Below are 21,629 nucleotides of genomic sequence, written 5' to 3'. Positions count from 1 at the left end.
GAATCATGAGATTCGACATCCATAAAGTTCTCTTCAAGGGACTTTGCTGAAGTGACCGCCGGAGAGATTGTGTTGAAGGTCGTGGCAGCTGGGGTGATGCAGTGTACCTTGGGCAGTGAGAAGATACCAACGTGCTCTCTCACTCTCCCTCAACCTGTGGCAGCAAACCATAATCCACTGACACTCCCCTAACTTCTCGACAGCTTATCAATTCTTGTCTGTCTGTCTTTCCTTCGACCCGTGGCAGTGTACTAAGTGTCTGTCTGTCTGTCTTTTGGCCCGTGACAGGTTAACGAATCATCCTCTGTCCTTTTCCTTGAACTGTGAGAAGCATATGAAGTTGGTTTCCACACAGCCTGCGACAACATATGTTATCGTGTCTCCTCCCCACCTCTCCCACAACACGTGAAAGGATATCTGTCATTATACTCTCTTGTTTTGCTCCGAGAAGAGACTAAGTTACTGATTCTCTCTTTCTACCAATCAATTCGTCTGTCTCCCATGATATTATCCCACGCTAATTCTCTCCCCCAAATTCGTCCACCGCCCCCAAACTGAAGTAACACTCAGACGGCTGTTAAGTGGTTGTCAGGACACACTCGTGATACAAAGGACGAGAAGTACCACTGTTGTTTACCTCAGGAAACACTTGGAAATGATGAAATAAACGATTCGTAAATTTGCAAAAAAAAAATAAGGAAATTCGCTCACTAAAGAATTAAATATTGTAGCACAAAAAAGTAACTCATTAATATCACAAGTGAACAAAAACTTGAAGGTGGGACAAACATCCTCCCTGCATGACCTAACGACTGAGGCGCCTGTCGTTGATAAGTGTACGGTAGTGAGTTAGTGTGGAGGCCGCGAAGATGAGCGCTGTAGCAGACTTTTACCGGGACCGGAGCGTCCTGATCACCGGGGCCACTGGCTTCATGGGGAAGGTGCTGGTGGAGAAGCTGCTCAGGTCCTGCCCAGGGCTTGTCTCCATCTACCTCCTGATGCGACCCAAGGGAGGCCATGACGTTAAGGTCAGACTCGAGGAGCTCCTCAACTCTAAGGTAAGGACCCACTGTGAGGGTAGGGGGTATGAGGAGGATAAGGGCAGGTAGTGGTGGTGGGGGGCCAGGGTGTAGTGTGGGTTCGAATCCTGCCCAGGTAAGTGTGTTTGTGCATTCTCTCACGTCAGTTTGGGTACATAAGTGTTAGAGTTACGTAATGATGGTATGGTTGCAGAGCCTGGTTGGTAATGGTGACTCTCATTCGAAGGTAAATTGCAACATACTGTATTGTTGCAGGTTGCCATGGTTATGTAACAGGTTAGCGGCCAAGTGTCGTCGTTTAGCCTTACTGGGTGGGGGAGTGTTGGGATTAGCTAAATACTGTGTGTATTATGTTAACGATGAGAAGGCTGGCTCTTTATATTCACCAGTCAGTCACCATCACCTGTCACTGTCACCATCACCAGTCACCATCACCAGTCACCACCATCACCAGTCACTGTCACCAGTCACTGTCACCATCACCAGTCAGTCACCATCACCAGTCACCATCACCAGTCAGTCACCATCACCAGTCACCATCACGAGTCACTCACCATCACCAGTCACCATCACCAGTCCACCATCACCAGTCACCGCCACCATCACCGGTCTGCCACCATCACCGGTCACCGTCACCATCACCAGTCACTCCACCATCACCAGTCACTGTCACCATCACCAGTCACTGTCACCACCACTGTCACCAGTCACTGTCACCGTCACCAGTCACCATCACCAGTCACCATCACCAGTCACTCCATCACCAGTCACTGTCACCATCACCAGTCACTGTCACCATCACCGGTCACTGCCACCATCACCGGTCACCGCCACCATCACCAGTCACTGTCACCATCACCAGTCACTGTCACCATCACCAGTCACTGTCACCATCACCAGTCACTGTCACCATCACCAGTCACTCACCATCACCAGTCACTCACCATCACCAGTCACTGTCACCATCACCAGTCACTGTCACCATCCGTCACCACCATCACCAGTCACTGTCACCACCACCAGTCACTGTCACCACCACTAGTCACTGTCGCCACCACCAGTCGTCACCATCACCAGTCACTCACCATCACCAGTCACCACACATCAGTCACCACCATCACCAGTCACTGTCACCATCACCAGTCACTGTCACCATCATCAATCACCACCATCACCAGTCACTGCCACCATCACCAGTCACTCACCATCATCAGTCACCACCATCACCAATCACTGTCACCATCACCAGTCACTGTCACCATCATCAATCACTCACCATCACCAGTCACGCCACCATCACCAGTCACCAGTCACCATCACCACATTCACCATCACCAGTCACTGTCACCAGTCACTGTCACCACCACCAGTCATCACCACCACCAGTCACTGCCACCATCACCAGTCACTGCCACCATCAGTCACTGCCACTCATCACTCACCATCACCAGTCACTCACCAGTCACTGCCACCATCACCAGTCACTGTCACCATCACCAGTCACTGTCACCATCACCAGTCCTGTCACCATCACCAGTCACTGCCACCATCACCAGTCACTCCACCATCACAAGTCACTCACCATCACCAGTCACTGTCACCATCACCAGTCACTGTCACCATCACCAGTCACTGTCACCATCACCAGTCACTGTCCCAACGTCACTGTCACCACCACCAGTCACTGTCACCACCACCAGTCCTGTCACCATCACCAGTCACTCCACCATCACCAGTCACTGTCACCATCACCAGTCACTGTCACCATCACCAGTCACTGTCACCATCACCAGTCACTGTCACCATCATCAATCACTCACTATCACCAGTCCTGCCACCATCACCAGTCACTTACCATCACCAGTCACCATCACCAGTACCGTCACCATCACCAATCATTCACCATCACCAGTCACTGTCACCAGTCACTGTCACCACCACCAGTCACTGTCACCACCACCAGTCACTGCCACCATCACCAGTCACTGCCACCATCACCAGTCCTGCCACCATCACCAGTCACTCCACCATCACCAGTCACTCACCAGTCACTGCCACCATCACCGGTCACTGTCACCATCACCAGTCACTGTCACCACACCAGTCACTGTCACCATCGCAGTCACTGCCACCATCACCAGTCACTCACCATCACAGTCCTCACATCACCAGTCCTCCATCACCAGTCACTGTCACCATCACCAGTCACTGTCACCATCACCAGTCACTGTCACCAACACCAGTCACTGTCACCACCAGTCACTGTCACCACCACCAGTCACTGTCACCATCACCAGTCACTCCACCATCACCAGTCACTGTCACCATCACCAGTCACTGTCACCATCACCAGTCACTGTCACCATCACCAGTCACTGTCACCATCACCAGTCACTGTCAGATCATAGTAGTCTTATTTCCCTTCGTTGTTATAAAATTACCGTCGGATCGATTTTAAAATTCGATATGTAAACACCGTGGAGTTCTGGCTGGCTGACACCACACCACACCACACCACACCACACCATACCATACCATACCATACCATACCATACCACACCATACCATACCATACCATACCATACCACACCATACCACACCATACCATACCATACCATACTACACCACACCTGCTCTAGCCCGGTCTTGTGTAGTGTTGTGAAAGGGGGGGTATACCACATTTGTACTTGACGATGAATTTTAACCCCTTGAGACGATGAATTTTAACCCTTGAGGACGATGAATTTTAACCCCTTGAGGGCGATGAATTTTAACCCCTTGAGGACGATGAATTTTAACCCCTTGAGGACGATGATTTAACACCTTGAGGACGATGATTTAACACCTTGAGGACGATGAATTTTAACCCGGGACGATTTACCTTGAGGACGATGAATTTTAACCCTTGAGGACGATGAATTTTAACCCTTGAGGCGATGAATTTAACCCCTTGAGACGATGAATTTTAACCGCCTAGGACGATGAATTTTAACTCCTTGAGGACGATGAATTTTAACCGAGGACGATGAATTTTAACCCCTTGAGGACGATGAATTTTCTCGTTGAGACGATGAATTTTAACCCCTAGGACGATGATTTTAACTCGTTGAGGACGATGAATTTTAACTGCTTGAGACGATGAATTTTAACCCAAGGCGATGAATTTAACCCCTTGAGACGATGAATTTTAACCTTGAGGACGATTTTACCGAGGATTTTTGGGACGATGAATTTTAACCTTGAGGCGATGAATTTTAACTCCTTGAGGACGATGAATTTTAACTCCTTGAGGACGATGAATTTTAACCCCTTGAGACGATGATTTAACCTTGGAGACGATGAATTTTAACTCCTTGAGGACGATGAATTTTAAACTCGTTGAGGACGATGAATTTTAACCCTTGAGGGCGATGATTTCTTCGTTGAGGACGATGAATTTTAACTCGTTGAGGACGATGAATTTTAACCCCTTGAGGCGATGAATTTTAACCTTGAGGGCGATGAATTTTAACCCGTGGAGACGATGAATTTTAACCCGCAGGGACGATGAATTTTAACCCCGAGGACGATGAATTTTAACTCGTTGAGACATTGAATACTCTTATGAGGCGATAATTTAACGCGAACGATGAATTTTAACCCGAGGCGATGAATTTTCGTTGAGGACGATGAATTTTAACCCTGAGGACGATGAATTTTAACCCCAGGACGATGAATTTTAACTCGTTGAGGACGATGAATTTTAACTTTGAGGACGATGAATTTTAACCGAGGACGATGATTCCCCTTGAGGACGATGAATTTTAACCCCTTGAGGACAATGAATTTTAACCTTGAGGACGATGAATTTAATCCGTAGGACGATGATTTAACCCGTTTGAGGACAATTTTAACCTTGAGACGTTGGGTTTGAGGCGATGAATTTTAACTCGTTGAGGACGATGAATTTTAACTCCTTGAGGACGATGAATTTTAACTTGAGGACGATGAATTTTAACTTGAGACGATGATTTTAACCCTTGAGGACGATGAATTTTAACCCCTTGAGGACGATGAATTTTAACCTTTGAGGACGATGATTTAACACCTTGAGGACGATGAATTTTAACTCTTCGAGGACGATGAATTTTTAACTCCTGGACGATGAATTTTACCTTGACGATGAATTTAACCCTTTGAGGACGATGATTTAACCCTCTTGAGGACGATGATTTAACTACCTTGAGGACAATGATCTTTAACCCTTGAGGACGATGATTTTTACCCTTGAGGACGATGATTTTACCCTTGAGGACGATGATTTTAACCCGAGGACGATGATTTTACCTGAGGACGATGATTTTACCCCCGGGACGATGATTTACCCTTGGTACGATGATTTTACCTTGAGGACGATGATTTTTATGAGGACGATGATTTTACGAGGACGATGATTTTTACCCAGAACGATGATTTTACCCTCGAGGACGATGATTTAACACCTTGAGGATTTTACCCGGGACGATGATCTTAACCCTTGAGGACGATGATTATACCCTTGAGGACTATGATTTTACCTTGAGGGACGATGATTTTAACCCGCCAGGGACGATGATTATTTACCCGCAGGACGATGATTTTAACCTTTGAGGACAAAGATTTTAACCCCTCAGGGACGATGATTTTTAACCCTTGAGGACGATGATTTTTCCTGAGGACGATGATTTTGCCAGGGACGATGATTTTACCCCTCGGACGATGATTTTACTGGACGATGATTTTAACCCTAGGGACGATGATTTTTCCCTTGGGACGATGATTTTACCCTTGAGGACGATGATTTTCTGGGGGACGATGATTTTTACCTGCCAGGGACGATGATTTTACCCCTCGGGACGATGATTTTTACCTTGAGGACGATGGTTTTACCCAGGACGATGATTTAACACCTTGAGGCGGATGATTTTACCGCCTTGGGACGATGATCTTAACCTTGAGGACGATGATTAACCTTGAGGACTATGATTTTTGCGAGGACGATGATTTTAACCCCTTGAGGACGATGATTATTACCCCTTGAGGACGATGATTTTAACCCTTTGAGGACAAAGATTTTAACCCCTTGAGGACGATGATTTTTAACCCCTTGAGGACGATGATTTTTCCCCTTGAGGACGATGATTTTACCCCTTGAGGACGATGATTATTACCCCTTGAGGACTATGATTTTTACCCATTGAGGACGATGATTTAACACCTTGAGGACAATGATCTTTAACCCCTTGAGGACGATGATTTTACCCCCTTGAGGACGATGATCTTTAACCCCTTGAGGACGATGATTTTACCCTCTTGAGAATAATGACAATCCCTCGAGTACGATGATTTGACTTTTTTTTGTAATTAAATTTTTTGAGGATAAAATATTTTTTTATGACAGTGATTTAAACCCTTGGAAGACGTTCGTGTATACGGTCAATAGTTTAACCCCTTGAGGATTAAACTCTCTCTCTCTCTCTCTCTCACACATAAATAAAGTCGACGGGAACGAATAGCCATGTTTTAAGCAATGTTTACTTTCTCCCACTGCTCCTTACGTGTGTGGGAGAGAGAGAGATGGAGGGAAAGAGAGAGCTGGAGGCGGAAGAGAAGGAAGGGGTAGAGAGAGAGAGAGAGATGGGGAGGAGATAAGAGTCGAGAGTTACAACCTACGCCACAGGATGTAGAAGATTGATGACGGGCCTGACGTTAGTGGTGACGTGTGATTGCTGCCAGATGGACGCATGGCATGGGAGAGGATCGAAGTGTTATGAAGTGGTGTTTTTTTAAGACTGGGTTGTGTTGTGGAGTTTTATAGGGTCGAGTTAGTTATGATATATTAAGACCGGGTTGTGTTATCGAGATTTTTAGGATCGAATTATGTTATGAGATATTAAGACCAGTTAGGTTAGCGTTAGATTAGGATAACATCTATATATCATCTCCTTTTTAACTAAGACTTCAAAAGATAATATTTGTCGATGCCATTAATGTTATTTGTTATTATTCTCTCACGTGTATTAAGGTTTCAGATATATATATATATATATATATATATATATATATATATATATATATATATATATATATATATATATATATATATATATATATATATATTTTATTTTTATGGGGATTAGCCCACCCGGTCACAGGTGACTGACCCATATCGAGGCCGGGGCGAAAATGTAATAATAATAATTTAGATAAGTAAAATTTATAATAAAAAATACAAAAATAACAGTAATAAAATAATAATAATAATAATAATAATAATAATAATAATAATAACTATAATAATAATAATAATAATAATAATAATAATAATAATAATAATAATAATAATAATACTAATACTGCTACTACTACTAATAATAAAGAACCCTAAAGAAATACAACAAAAAAGATCAATAGTGAGAAACAATATATGTATGTTGTGTTATCAAAGTAAGAGAAACAATTGAGACCCTGCAATTGTGTGTAAATGAGGCAGAAAGTCAGATCAGCAACCTGGGACTTGGTCACAATTTTCGTGATGCCATATGGCAGCAGGGTCTACCATCAGACAATACATTATGCTTCCAATATCTTCCCAGGCGGTAGTACCTCCCTGTTTGGTAGCTGCCTACTACCTATATTGTACCATATATATATAATTAAGCTCAGTTGTACGTGTTGATTAGGTTAAATACGTGTAATTAACCTTGTGTGTGTGTAAACAGAATGGACTATTTAGCAAGATGTGTACAGTATGCTGCAAGGTACAGTAAACACCTGTTGCTCACCACTTACTAAAACACACACACACCACACACATCGGATACACACACACACACACACATTGGACACACACACCACACACACACTGGACACACACACACCACACACACACCACACACACCCACCCACTGCCACCCACCCACCACGCCCACCCACACCCCACACCCACCACACACACACCCAACACCACACACACACACACACACACACCACACACGCACCACACACACACACACACCACACGCGCCACACACACACACACACACACCACACACACACACACACACACACACACACACACACACACACCACACACACACACACCCACACACACACCACACACACACACACACACACCACACACACACACACACCACACACACACACACACACACACCACACACACACACACACACACCACACACACACACACACCACACACACACACACACCACACACACACACACACACCACACACACACACACATCGGACACACCACACACACACACACACACCACACACACACACATCGGACACACACACACACACACACACCACCGAAGGGTCAAGACGTACCTGGCGCTCCTCTTGGAGCAGCCAGGTCAACTGTTAAGTTGGCCCATACCAACCCCCTCCCCTGAACCCTCCTCCCCACCGGAATATCAACAAATTCTCGCCAGAAGTTACAATTTCATTTAGGAAAGGAACGGAACCAATGTTAAACAGAGGTGAACAGTGGTGAACAGTGCTTAAGTCAGTGAGAACAACTCAACAGTAACAGTCGTACCCAAGTTAACCTTCACACAGTGAGGTCCCAGGTACCCAGTGATAACGGCCCGTGAGACCCAACAACAACCAGCGATGTGTTAATCCGTCTACGATAGGAAGGCCTGGGACCACACCTCACTCATATAACACCATCTGTGAGGGAATTACTACACCACATGTCCCTCATAACACCATATGTGAGGGAATTACTACACCACGCCAAGTCCTTCATCACACCATCTGAGGGAATTACTACACCACGTGAGGTCCCTCATAACACCATCTGTGAGGGAATTACTACACCATGTGATGCCCCTCTTAACACCATCTGTGAAGGAATTACTACATCACATGTCCCTCATAACACCATCTGTGAGGGAATTACTACACCACATGTCCCTCATAACACCATATGTGAGGGAATTACTACACCACGCCAAGTCCCTCATCACACCATCTGTGAGGGAATTACTACACCACGTGAGGTCCCTCATAACACCATCTGTGAGGGAATTACTACACCATGTGATGCCCCTCTTAACACCATCTGTGAGGGAATTATACACCACGTGAGGCCCCTCATAACACCATCTGTGAGGGAATTACTACACCACATTAGGCCCCTCATAACACCATCTGTGAGGGAATTACTACACCACGTGATGCCCCTCATAACACCATCTGTGAGGGAGTTACTACACCACGTGAGGCCCCTCATAACACCATCTGTGAGGTAATTACTATACCACGTGAGGTCCCTCATAACACCATCTGTGAGGTAATTACTACACCACGTGAGGTCCCTCATAACACCATCTGTGCGGGAATTACTACACCACGTGAGGCCCCTCATAACACCATCTGCGAAGGAATTACTACACCACGCCAGGTCCCTCATAACACCATCTGCGGGAACTACTACACCACGTGAGTTCCTCCTAGCACCATCTGGGAGGGAGTTACTACACTACGTGTTTGTATGATTTCAACACCTACATTAATCTGTATGTTCACGCTGCTTATGTTCCTTTACCTTTCTCTAATGAAGGCTTTTGTTAAACCACCAATGTATGTAATAAGTCATTTATGTCCAATGTATGTTTTCAGCCTTCGGGCTGCAGAACTTTTTCAATAAACCGTCAATTATTATTTATTATTACCACACACATCGGACACACACACACACACACACACACACACATCGGACACACACACACACACACACACACATCGGACACACACACACACACACATCGGACACACCTCACACACATCGGACACACACACACACACACATCGGACCACACACACACACACATCGGACACACACACACACTCACACACATCGGACACACACTCACACACATCGGACACACACACACACACATCGGACACACACACACACACACACATCGGACACACACTCCACACATCGGACACACACTCACACACATCGGACACACACACATCGGACACACACACATCGGACACACACACATCGGACACACACACACACACACACACACACACACACACACACACACATCGGACACACACACACACACACACACATACACACACATCGGACACACACTCACACACATCGGACACACACACATCGGACACACACACATCGGACACACACACACATCGGACACACACACATCGGACACACACACACACACACACACACACACACACACACACACACACACACACACACACACACACACACCACACTTTAAAATCTGTTTCACATAAATAAATACGAACATTATGATCATCCTCGTAAATTTAGATGATTTTATCCTAGTTTTTACCTCCTATGAACACCGCACCTTCACGTCTTACCTGTGGTTAATTACTCACACAACAGGTTTAACCCCTTGAATACATTACGATACTAACCCCATGAGTACGATAAAAACCACTTGATTACGGTGGAAATCTCTTGAGTACGATGGAAATCCCTTGAGTACAGTGGAAATCTCTGGAGCACAACATTGAATTAGTCATTTGAAAAATATTAACCCCTTGAGTACCGTACAGTGTCTTGACTCTTGAATACGACAACTTGAGTACGATGGCATTGCACTCTAGGGGTTAAGTCTTTGTACTCAATTGGCTGGGGTAATTTGATCAATTGGCTAGTCCACAGTTGTACTCAGAAATTACGACCTCGTACTTCTCGCGTCAGGATGGTGGGAGATCTTCACTATTGGTAGAAGACTATGTGGCAGACTTTCACTAAACAGCTGATTAGCCTTATCCACCCCGCCGCCGGGAGGTACTTTCACCCATACCTCTGTGAGTCTGGCGTTAAATTGATCCTCCTGGCGTTTAGGTTTTTATATTTTATTTATATTTTTACAATTTTATTTGTATATGGTATATGTTTCTTTATATTATTTATTGTTATGTTTTTCAAATTTTTTTTGGAGGGGGATTGTGCCTCAGCGGTTTTTTCCAAAGGCTGCCGTTATCCATCCTAGAAATATCAAGAGGTGGGAGATCTTGTCCATTCTAGAAATAAGAGGGGCGGGCGGGCCATAGATGCCTTCAGGCCCGTCCTTTAGGGGGCGACCGCCAGGGCCCGCACGTGACCCAGTGACCTCGGACACAGTCTCCACGTGTATATATTGTGTAATATTTCTGTCTCTGTCATTACCCAATTGAGAGGGCTCGTGATGAGCCGAACCTGTATTGGTGTTTAAAATAAACTTTGTCTCCATGAAGTGTGGTTTTACCTTCATATATATATATATATATATATATATATATATATATATATATATATGTATATACAAGTAAATCACTGTAGGTGCTGATCTAGGTATATGCTGATAACCACAAGGAAAGAAGAAAACACAAAGTCTGTACTCACCCCTGAAGATGTGAATTACACAAAAGCTGGGAACTTCGTTGTTTTCTCCTTGTATCATATATATATATATATATATATATTATATATATATATATATATATATATATATATATATATATATATATATATATATATATATATATATATATATATATAATTTTTGGGGGGCGTAGTGGCTGAGTTGCCTCGGGCCCCGCACCCTCTAGGGACGGCCCTGCACACCTTCTCTGTTATTTAAATGAGTAAAGCCCAGAGGATCTGTCTAACCTCACCCAGGTGATGCAATATTGCCGCCCCCTCTCACGGCACCTCGCTCACACACCAGATAGTCTATGAGCGCCGTGTTTAGTATTATATAACGGGGAGTGGCGTCTACGGTGAATTTTAAATGCTATAAACGACACATTTATTCTATTCAAGATACTGACCCTGCACGATGGCCTGGTCACATAACACGTTGACTACACCGCTTAGCTAGGGAGGGTACAGTAGGCTCAGGGAGGAAGAGGGGACAGTAGGTCTAGGAGGGAAGAGGGGGCACAGTAGTCTAGGGAGGGAAGAGGGGGGGACAGTAGGTCTAGGGAGGGAAGAGGGGGGTAAAGGAGGTCTAGGGAGGAAGAGGGGGTACAGTAGGTCAGGGAGGGAAGAGGGGGCAGTAGGTCTAGGGAGGGAAGAGGGGGCACAGTAGGTCTAGGGAGGGAAGAGGGGGGTACAGTAGGGTCTAGGGAGGGAAGAGGGAGGGTACAGGTCTAGGGAGGGAAGAGGGGGGGCACGGTAGGTCTAGGGAGGGAAGAGGGGGGCACAGTAGGTCTAGGGAGGGAAGAGGGGGGGGCACAGGAGGTCTAGGGAGGAAGAGGGGGTACAGTAGGTCTAGGGAGGGAAGAGGGGGGCAGTAGGTCTAGGGAGGAAGGGGGGGCACAGGAGGTCTAGGGAGTGAAGAGGGGGCACAGGTCTAGGAGGAAGAGGGGGGCAGTAGGTCTAGGGAGGGAAGAGGGGGCACAGTAGGTCTAGGGAGGGAAGGGGGTACAGTAGGTCTAGGGGGGGGAGGGGCACAGTAGGTCTAGGGAGGGAAGAGGGGGGAGGCACAGGGGTTCAGGGAGGAAGAGGGGAGGGTAGGAGGGGGGAGGGTACAGTAGGTCTAGGGAGGGAAGAGGGGGGAGGGAAGAGGGGGTGTACAGTAGGTCTAGGGGAGGGAAGAGGGAGGGGCACAGTAGGTCTAGGGAGGAAGAGGGGGGGAGGAAGAGGGGGAGGGGACAGTAGGTCTAGGGGAGGGAAGAGGGGGAGGAGAGGTCTAGGGAGGGAAGAGGGGGAGGGAAGAGGGGCACAGTAGGTCTAGGAGGGAAGAGGGGGCACAGTAGGTCTAGGGAAAGCAGTAGGTCTAGGGAGGGAAGAGGGGAGGGGCAAGCAGTAGGTCTAGGGAGGGAAGAGGGGGGCAGGAGGGGAGGGCAGTAGGTCTAGGAGAGGGAAGAGGGGGAGGGAAGAGGGGTGTACAGTAGGTCTAGGGAGGAAGAGGGGTAGGGGTACAGTAGGTCTAGGGAGGGAAAGGGGGGGGCACAGTAGGTCTAGGGAGGGAAGAGGGGGGGTACAGTAGGTCTAGGGAGGGGAAGAGGGGGAGGGAAGAGGGTACAGTAGGTCTAGGGAGGGAAGAGGGGGGCACAGTAGGTCAGGGAGGGAAGAGGGGGGGCACAGTAGGTCTAGGGAGGGGGAGGGGGTAACAGTAGGTCTAGGGAGGGAAGAGGGGAGGGGCACAGTAGGTCTAGGGAGGGAAGAGGGGTACAGTAGGTGTAGGGGAGGGAAGAGGGGGGTACAGTAGGTCTAGGGAAGGAAGAGGGGAGGGCACAGTAGGTCTAGGGAGGGAAGAGGGGGGGGCACAGTAGGTCTAGGGAGGGAAGAGGGAGGAGGGGCAGTAGGTCTGGGGAGGGAAGAGGGGAGGAGGGGCACAGTAGGTCTAGGGAGGGAAGAGGGGGTACAGGTGTCTAGGGAGGGAAGAGGGGGGTACAGTAGGGCTGGGGAGGGAAGAGGGGGAGGGGTACAGTAGGTCTAGGGGAGGAAGAGGGAGGGCAAGGGGTCTAGGAGGGGAAGAGGGGGGGCACAGGTCTAGGGAGGGAAGAGGGGGGACAGTAGGTCTAGGGAGGGGAAGAGGGGGGGCAGTAGGTCTAGGGGAGGGAAGAGGGGGCAAGGTAGGTCTTAGGGAGGAAGAGGGGGCACAGTAGGTTCTAGGGAGGAAGAGGGGGGGCAGGCAGGTCTAGGGAGGGAAGAGGGGGGCAGCAGGTCTAGGGAGGGAAGGGGGAGGGGCACAGTAGGTCTAGGGGAGGGGAAGAGGGGGCACAGTAGGTCTAGGAGGGAAGAGGGGGCACAGCAGGTCTAGGGGGGGAAGAGGGGGAGGGGTACAGTAGGTCTAGGGGAGGGAAGAGGGGGGCACAGTAGGTCTAGGGAGGGAAGAGGGGGAGGGTGCAGTAGGTCTAGGAGGGAAGAGGGGGGCACAGTAGGTCTAGGGGAGGGAAGAGGGGAGGCAACAGTAGGTCTAGGGAGGGAAGGGGGGTACAGTAGGTCTAGGGAGGGAAGAGGGGTACAGTAGGTCTAGGGAGGGAAGAGGGGGAGGGGCACAGTAGGTCTAGGGAGGGAAGAGGGGGGGACAGTAGGTCTAGGGAGGGGAAGAGGGGGTACAGTAGGTCTAGGGAGGAAGAGGGGGGGCACAGTAGGTCTAGGGAAGGAAGAGGGGGCATAGTAGGTTTAGGGAGGGAAGGGGGGGGTACAGTAGGTCTAGGGAGGGAAGAGGGGGGCAGTAGGTCTAGGGAGGGAAGAGGGGGGACAGTAGGTCTAGGGAGGGAAGAGGGGGGTACAGTAGGTCTAGGGAGGGAAGGGGGGGTACAGTAGGTCTAGGGAGGAAGAGGGGGGGTACAGTAGGTCTAGGGAGGGAAGGGGTACAGTAGGTCTAGGGAGGGAAGAGGGGGCACAGTAGGTCTAGGGGAGGGAAGAGGGGGGTGCAGTAGGTCCAGGGAGGGAAGGGGGGTACAGTAGGTCTAGGGAGGGAGGGGGGCAGGCAGGTCTAGGGAGGGAAGAGGGGGGCAGTAGGTCTAGGGAAGGAAGGAGGGCACAGTAGGTCTAGGGAAGGAAGAGGGGGGTACAGTAGGTCTAGGGAGGGAAGAGGGGGGTACAGTAGGTCTAGGGAGGAAGAGGGGGCACAGAGGTTTAGGGAGGGAAGAGGGGGGGACAGTAGGTCTAGGGAGGGGAAGAGGGGGGTACAGTAGGTCTAGGGAAGGAAGAGGGGGGGCAGCAGTAGGTCTAGGGAGGGAAGAGGGGTACAGTAGGTCTAGGAGGGGAAGAGGGGTACAGTAGGTCTAGGGAGGGAAGAGGGGGTACAGTAGGTCTAGGGAGGGAAGGGTGCAGGGGTCTAGGAGGAAGGGGGGCACAGTAGGTGGGAGGGAAGAGGTACAGTAGGTCTAGGGAGGGAAGGGGAGGGGCCAGTAGGTCTAGGGAGGGAGGGGTACAGTAGGTCTAGGGAGGGAAGGGGAGGAGGTGCAGGTAGGTCAGGGGAGGGAAGAGGTACAGTAGGGGTGGGAGGGAAGAGGGGGGTACAGTAGGTCTAGGGAGGGAAGAGGGGGGTACAGTAGGTCTAGGGAGGGGGAAGGGGGGGAGGGGCACAGTAGGTCTAGGGAGGGAGGGGGGCAGTAAGTCTAGGGAGGGAAGGGTACAGTAGGTCTAGGGAAGGAAGAGGGGTACAGTAGGTCTAGGGAGGGAAGAGGGGGGTACAGTAGGTCTGGGGAGAGGAGGGGTACAGATAGGGTCTAGGAGGGAGGGAGGGGGAGGGGAGGAGGGGTACAGTAGGTCTAGGGAGGAAGAGGGGTACAGTAGGTCTAGGAGGGAAGGGGTACAGGTCTAGGGGAAGGGGAAAGAGGGGTACAGTAGGTCTAGGGAGGGAAGGGGGGGCAAGTAGGTCTAGGGGAAAGGGAAGAAGGCCAGTAGGTCTAGGGAGGGGAAGAGGGGGGTACATGGGGTCTAGGGAGGGGAAGGGAGGGTACAGTAGGTCTAGGAGGGAGAAGAGGGGGTACAGTAGGTCTAGGGAGGGAAGAGGGGTACAGGTAGGTCTAGGGAGGGAAGAGGGGTACAGTAGGTCTAGGGAGGGAAGAGGGGGGTACAGTAGGTCAGGAGGGAAGGGGGGAGGGGTACAGTAGGTCTAGGGAGGGAAGGGGTACAGTAGGTCTAGGGAGGGAAGAGTGCAGTAGGTCTAGGGGAGGGGAAGAGGGTACAGTAGGTCTAGGGAGGGAAGGGGAGGGGTACAGTAGGTCTAGGGAGGAGAGGGGAAGAGGGGCTACAGTAGGTCTAGGGAGGGGAAGAGGGGTACAGTAGGTCTAGGGAGGGAAAGAGGGGGTACAGTAGGTCTAAGGGAGGGAGAGGGATTACAGTAGGTCTAGGGAGGGAAGAGGGGTACAGTAGGTCTAAGGGAGGGAAGAGGGGGTACAGTAGGTCTAGGGAGGGAAGAGGAGGGTACAGTCGGGGTCTAGGGAGGGAAAAGAGGGGTACAGTAGGTCTAGGGAGGGAAGAGGGGGTACAGGGTAGGTCTAGGGAGGAGGGAAGAGGGGGTACAGTAGGTCTAGGGAGGGGAAGAGGGGTACAGTAGGTCTAGGGGAGGGAAGAGGGGTGCAGTAGGTCTAGGGAGGGAAGAGGGGTACAGTAGGTCTAGGGAGGGAAGAGGGGGGGCAGTAGGTCTAGGAGGGAAGGGGTACAGTAGGTCTAGGGAGGGAAGAGGGGGGTACAGTAGGGGGTCTAGGGGAGGGAAGAGGGGGTACAGTAGGTCTAGAAGGGGTACAGTAGGTCTAGGGAGGGAAGAGGTACAGTAGGTCTAGGGAGGGAAGAGGGTACAGTAGGTCTAGGGAGGGAGGTAGTAGGTCTAGGGGGAAGGGGTACAGTAGGTCTAGGGGGAAGGGGGGGTACAGTAGGTCTAGGGAGGGAAGAGGAGGGTACTGTAGGTCTAGGGAGGTGGGAGGGGTACAGTGGGTCTAGGGAGGGAGGGATGTTTCTTGGTGTGTGTACATAAACATCAGTGTCATTCACCCTTGAACTCTTGCCATGACCTCTCGAACTACCATATAAACAACGAGTCTCAAAATGACACCAGAACTGCACATGACCATTGTTAACTAGACTTTGTCGCGAGAGGTTTTGAGAATGTTTGGGAGGACGGAGAGGAGGAGGAGGAGAAGAAGAATGTCTGCATGAATATGTTTATCTATCGGGCGAGGACATCCCCCCCCCCCCCGCCCCTATGTCCAGTGATAGTCTGTGTTATAGTATGGCTGTCAATGTTGGAGACATTAATACATTATAGGGAAAACAGAATGTCATTGGTTGATACAGTGTAAATAGGTGTTCTAGTCGTCGTAGTAGTGGGGGGGTCAGTAGTTGGTAAAGTGGGTACATAACTTGAGCCCAGGTAGGTGGAGGAGGTAAGGATGTGGGCGCCCTTATCAGCAGGTGCGACAGGTGGGTGTTGTCTCTGCCTTACAGTCTCTCCAGTCATTTGTCCCTGACGTGTCCTTTACCGCTGCTGTTGCTATTGAATTTCCCGGATGTGCCAATTATCATTTCATAAGGAACAATCGCAATGCTTGAGAGGTGAACCCAGTGTCCCAGGTCCATCTTAACGCCTGACCCTCACCTCTCAGGAAAGACCTTTTGAGTCGCATTGTACATAAGCGGGATATGATGAAGAAGAAACCTCATTATGTGGGTGGGTGGATGGATGCACTGTGCCCTCTACTGTACATCCAGCCGCCAGTGTGTCCAGGCTGGGCTGTTTTCAATTGGAATATATCTTCTGGTCATTTTTGTACGTTCCTTTACTGTTGTTCCTGTAGGATTGTCTTTTTTTCGACAGTCTGAATGTTGTATACAGCTTTTCCGACAATCATATTTCTTCACCTGCCTGCTATCATCCCATGCACCGCTTTCGTGTATAATAATCATAGTCGTACAATAAAATAAATGTACAGTAATGTAATTTGTTCTGTAATTGATTATTTACCAATATGCGTTACACAATGGATTTTAATAAAGAAGATCCGCTGAGATGGTTCAGCTGACCTGTGGAATTACATTTCAGTGGGTAAGGATGTGAAATATGTAATAGTAACACCTCGAAAGTCGTCCTCAAGGTCCGTTTTCTTCTAAGTACTTATTTTCGTGCTGCTTTTGTTTTCGGGTTTAAAGCCAAAGTTATCGTCTATGTAGCACGTATTTATATATCTTGGTGCTTTGATATATGTTTTATGTAGCATTTACTGTATATATTACCTTGGTGCTTTGATGTATATGTTGAGCACACCTGTTGCTTATAAGGAGTTATTTAGTTTGGGCTCAGACCCGCTGTTCCAGTGTCACCACCACAGCGGAGACATCATAATTATCACATTCAAGTACTGTCGATGAGAAAAACCACTCCTACAGCATATGATAAAATGCTAAAAGTTCGAAATTGGGAGAAGAAAAACCTGTAGGTGAAGTAAAAAGAAGGATGGGAAGAATAAGTAGCGGGTATTATCGGTTTTTCCAGTGAGTCTTAGTGGAGAGAGAGAGTGAGGGAGGGATGACACACTTTAACCAACTCACCATTGTTCTTCCTCATGTTTTATTCGTAGCGTACAACCTTACGTCTCCAGTTGCTGTAAGAAACGCCTGTGGATATCTTACATCTGAAATAATAAATGTAATTATGATCGTCCAAGAAACAGACGTTACATGGAGTTACATTAATCAGGATAAAAGACTAGGGATTATCTACAGACATCCTAGCTTAATTGACCTGAAGATCAACCATCCTAACGCTGCCTGGGGTTTAGGGTGGCTAATCTTCAGGTTTAGTTAGCAGGGATGTAATCTTGGGGTGATCCAGAACTAATAATCGTAGAGCTTCTTATACCCCCCTGCTGGTTGTTCATCATATTGTATACCTACCCGTAGAGTAGAGGTCGTGTCGTGGGTTATGATCTGGACCTTTTTTTGGAGGTACACGACCCGGAACCGTCTAGTGACCGCCGCCGAAATAGGCAGCCTCGTGTCTGGTACGAGGTGGAAAGGGAAAAGGCATTTTTATTTATTTATTTTTTTTCAATCTAGGTTACGCCATCGTCTCTTTTGCTTACACCTATATTGTCTAAGTGTGTGTCCAAACTTGATTTTTTTTTCTATCCATAGGCGGACGTCTCGAGTCATGTTGCTTTTCATTTCTCTTCTTTTTGGGGGGGTATTATAACTAAACAGAACTGAGACTATTAAAAGCAGATGGATAAAGGGTCACTCTTCTAAAGCTGAAGCAATAATTAAAAAGTAACAGTATGAGCCATGTCGAGGGTGGGCCAGTCTAGGAACTCAAGGTCACTTTAGCGACTTTCTCATGTAGTAATCGGATGCTCGAGTACCAGGGATGGCCACCCACTTCACTTCCCATACGTACTCACCGTCTCACTAGCCGATTCACCTCACGTCGCCATGTGATTGTTTAAACCATTACTGTGTGCTTGGTGTATATCAGGTGGCTCGTATAAGTTTTTAATGACCGAGGTTGTTGCTTAGTTATGTGAATTTTGTAGCCTATTATGGTCTACATTAACTATTTCTCTCATCAGTAATAATATTAAGAACGAAGCAATATAAGTTATACCATAGTATAAGAAGAATTGAAGTTATTTTATTATAATAATATTAGGTGTTTGGAATAATAATTAATTTATGATCATTATAAAAATAAGAGGTTGGTAGAGTGGTAACTCGGGTGCCTCTCGCCAGTGTAGACAATCAACGGCCTGAGACAATGTGTAAAGGGTGTTTTTCAGTGTGAGCCAACCAAACTTATCAGGTTTTATTTTGTGTACTACAGTTTCCTCCTGTACTAACATTGGACAGTAAAGGTCATAACAAAGAATAGATCAATTGTCTGAATGACTAGTAAGTTGACAAATGGTGAAATTGTTGTTTTTAAATGGTGACATTACTCATTCTACTACAGTACTGTACGACTAATATTAATAATTATTGTATGAGTAATTTTAATATTAAACAAAATAATAGTAATAATAATAATATTAAAAATACCATTAAAGTTTCAATACTGATAATAGGAAATGCCTTTGAATTTCCAGGCATGATGTTAAGAAAGTTCTGAGTCATACAGAAGGGTCTCAGGACTCCGGTAACTTCTAAATCTAAATGAAATACCTGTAGTGTGTAGTGTACCAGCATGATATACAGTATGCACTGGTCTGCTTGCCAGAAAATGTTATGTTTAAAATCATATGTTTTATTGTGCTTAGTCTTTAGGGTGTGATCCATAGCAAAACTGAAGGTTGAAACTTAACACTGTACTGTACTGGTCCACACTCTCACTGAACTATTGTTGTTGGTCTTAAAGTTATTTAATTTAGAGTATTGTACTTTATATCTAATTTAATCTGGGCATTGTAGAGGTTTCTTGCCCAATCCATACTTTCTTGTGTAGATACAGTACATTTTTGACTGAAGCTTCACATTTATGTTGACATATTGTCACAAGTGTACCAGTGGGCTCAGGTTGAATTATATACTTCCAATATCTACTTTCATTAAAATACAGTACCGTACTGTACAGTATTTATGTGTACCCGTGACTGATGTTCTACAGTACTGTATACAGTGCAAGACGAAACAATTGATCAAACTTGGGTACAGTCTAATGGGATCAAATACTTTACCGTAATCTTGTGACAACTTCGTCTGCTAAAGTTTAAATAGTTTACTTGAGTCTTTCTAGTAAACTTAATGCAATTTTGCATTCATAATATGGCTATAATTTCTTATGGATTATTACCAGAAGTACTGTACTGTGTATGTGGTGAAAATGCCTATGTGTTCGCTGGTTTAGGTATTGCAGCCGTAAAAAATATAAACTTGAATATGAAGAATGCGACTCTTAATAATGACAATTTGTTTACTAACAGCTGTTTGATGAACTGCGGTCTACGTCACCAGAGGTGTTGAGGAAGCTAAAGCCAGTGGAGGGTGACATCATGTTGCCGGGCCTCGGGATATCTGTTGACAATGCTGCCGCCCTCACCTCCACTGTCTCTGTCGTCTTCCATGCCGCTGCCACTGTTAAATTTGATGAGGCACTTAAACTGTCACTCCAGATGAATGTCCTGGGCACAAAGCGCTTAGTGGAGCTTTGTCACAAGATGACCAAGTTGGTGGTAAGTGTTGTAGTGGTTGTGATGATTGATGGGAGGCTGTAGTAAGAGAGGAGGGTAGGGTAGAAGGCAGTAGTACTAGGAGGGTGAGGTGTGAAGGAGACAACATTAGTACATTAGAGTATGATGCCTGTAATGATTTAGTATTGTATCTGTACTAAATCTTCTGGGCGGCAAACACTAATCAATTTTTATTTTTTTTTATGACTACCACCAAGCCCTTAGCGCCACCCTCCCCCCCCCCACCATCTGAGTTTCAAGTGAACTTTTTGTAATGCAAGTTAAAGATATTCCCAAGTTTCAGAGTACCTGTACAAGTTTATGTATATATGCTATAGCTATATACTTTTTTTCTTTTTGTTAAGATTTTTCCAAAGTTTACCAGAAATTTTACTACAGTACCATTTTAATTTCCTTGTTATTTTTGTTTTTATTCTGTATACTGTATTATCTTTATTAGGTGACAGGAGAATCTGTCTTCTGCCTCACTGGTCCATCACTAGGTAGTGTTACTTGTGTGTTCTTCTTGAGTTGTCCTTAATCCTTCATTGTTCTTCCTAAATGGTCCTTAATCCTTCATTGTTCTTCCTAAATGGTCCTTAATCCTTCATTGTTCTTCCTAAATGGTCCTTAATCCTTCATTGTTCTTCCTAAATGGTCCTTAATCCTTCATTGTTCTTCCTAAATGGTCCTTGATCCTTCATTGTTCTTCCTAAATGGTCCTTAATCCTTCATTGTTCTTCCTAAATGGTCCTTAATCCTTCATTGTTCTTCCTAAATGGTCCTTAATCCTTCATTGTTCTTCCTAAATGGTCCTTGATCCTTCATTGTTCTTCCTAAATGGTCCTTGATCCTTCATTGTTCTTCCTAAATGGTCCTTAATCCTTTATTGTTGTTCCCGAGTGGTCTTTGAACCTACA

The 21,629-nt window shown here is 47.0% G+C and overlaps 1 protein-coding gene across 1 annotated transcript in view; it reads left to right on the top strand.

Moving 5' to 3' along the window:
• Positions 1–47: 47 nt before the first annotated feature.
• Positions 48–21,629, top strand: part of LOC121867899 (putative fatty acyl-CoA reductase CG5065) — a 71,085-nt gene continuing 49,503 nt past the window's right edge. Inside the window, exons 1-2 of the mRNA XM_042368025.1 lie at positions 48–1,058; positions 20,464–20,712. Of these exons, the coding sequence (XP_042223959.1) occupies positions 870–1,058; positions 20,464–20,712 (438 nt within the window). The 5' untranslated portion in view covers positions 48–869. The remainder of the gene's footprint in view (positions 1,059–20,463; positions 20,713–21,629) is intronic.

Source organism: Homarus americanus, unplaced genomic scaffold (genome assembly GCF_018991925.1).
Source record: "Homarus americanus isolate GMGI-L3 unplaced genomic scaffold, GMGI_Hamer_2.0 scaffold37032, whole genome shotgun sequence".
Taxonomy (NCBI): domain Eukaryota; kingdom Metazoa; phylum Arthropoda; class Malacostraca; order Decapoda; family Nephropidae; genus Homarus; species Homarus americanus.
Note: the sequence above shows the minus strand (reverse complement) of the source record. Positions and strands in the feature narration are given on the sequence as shown.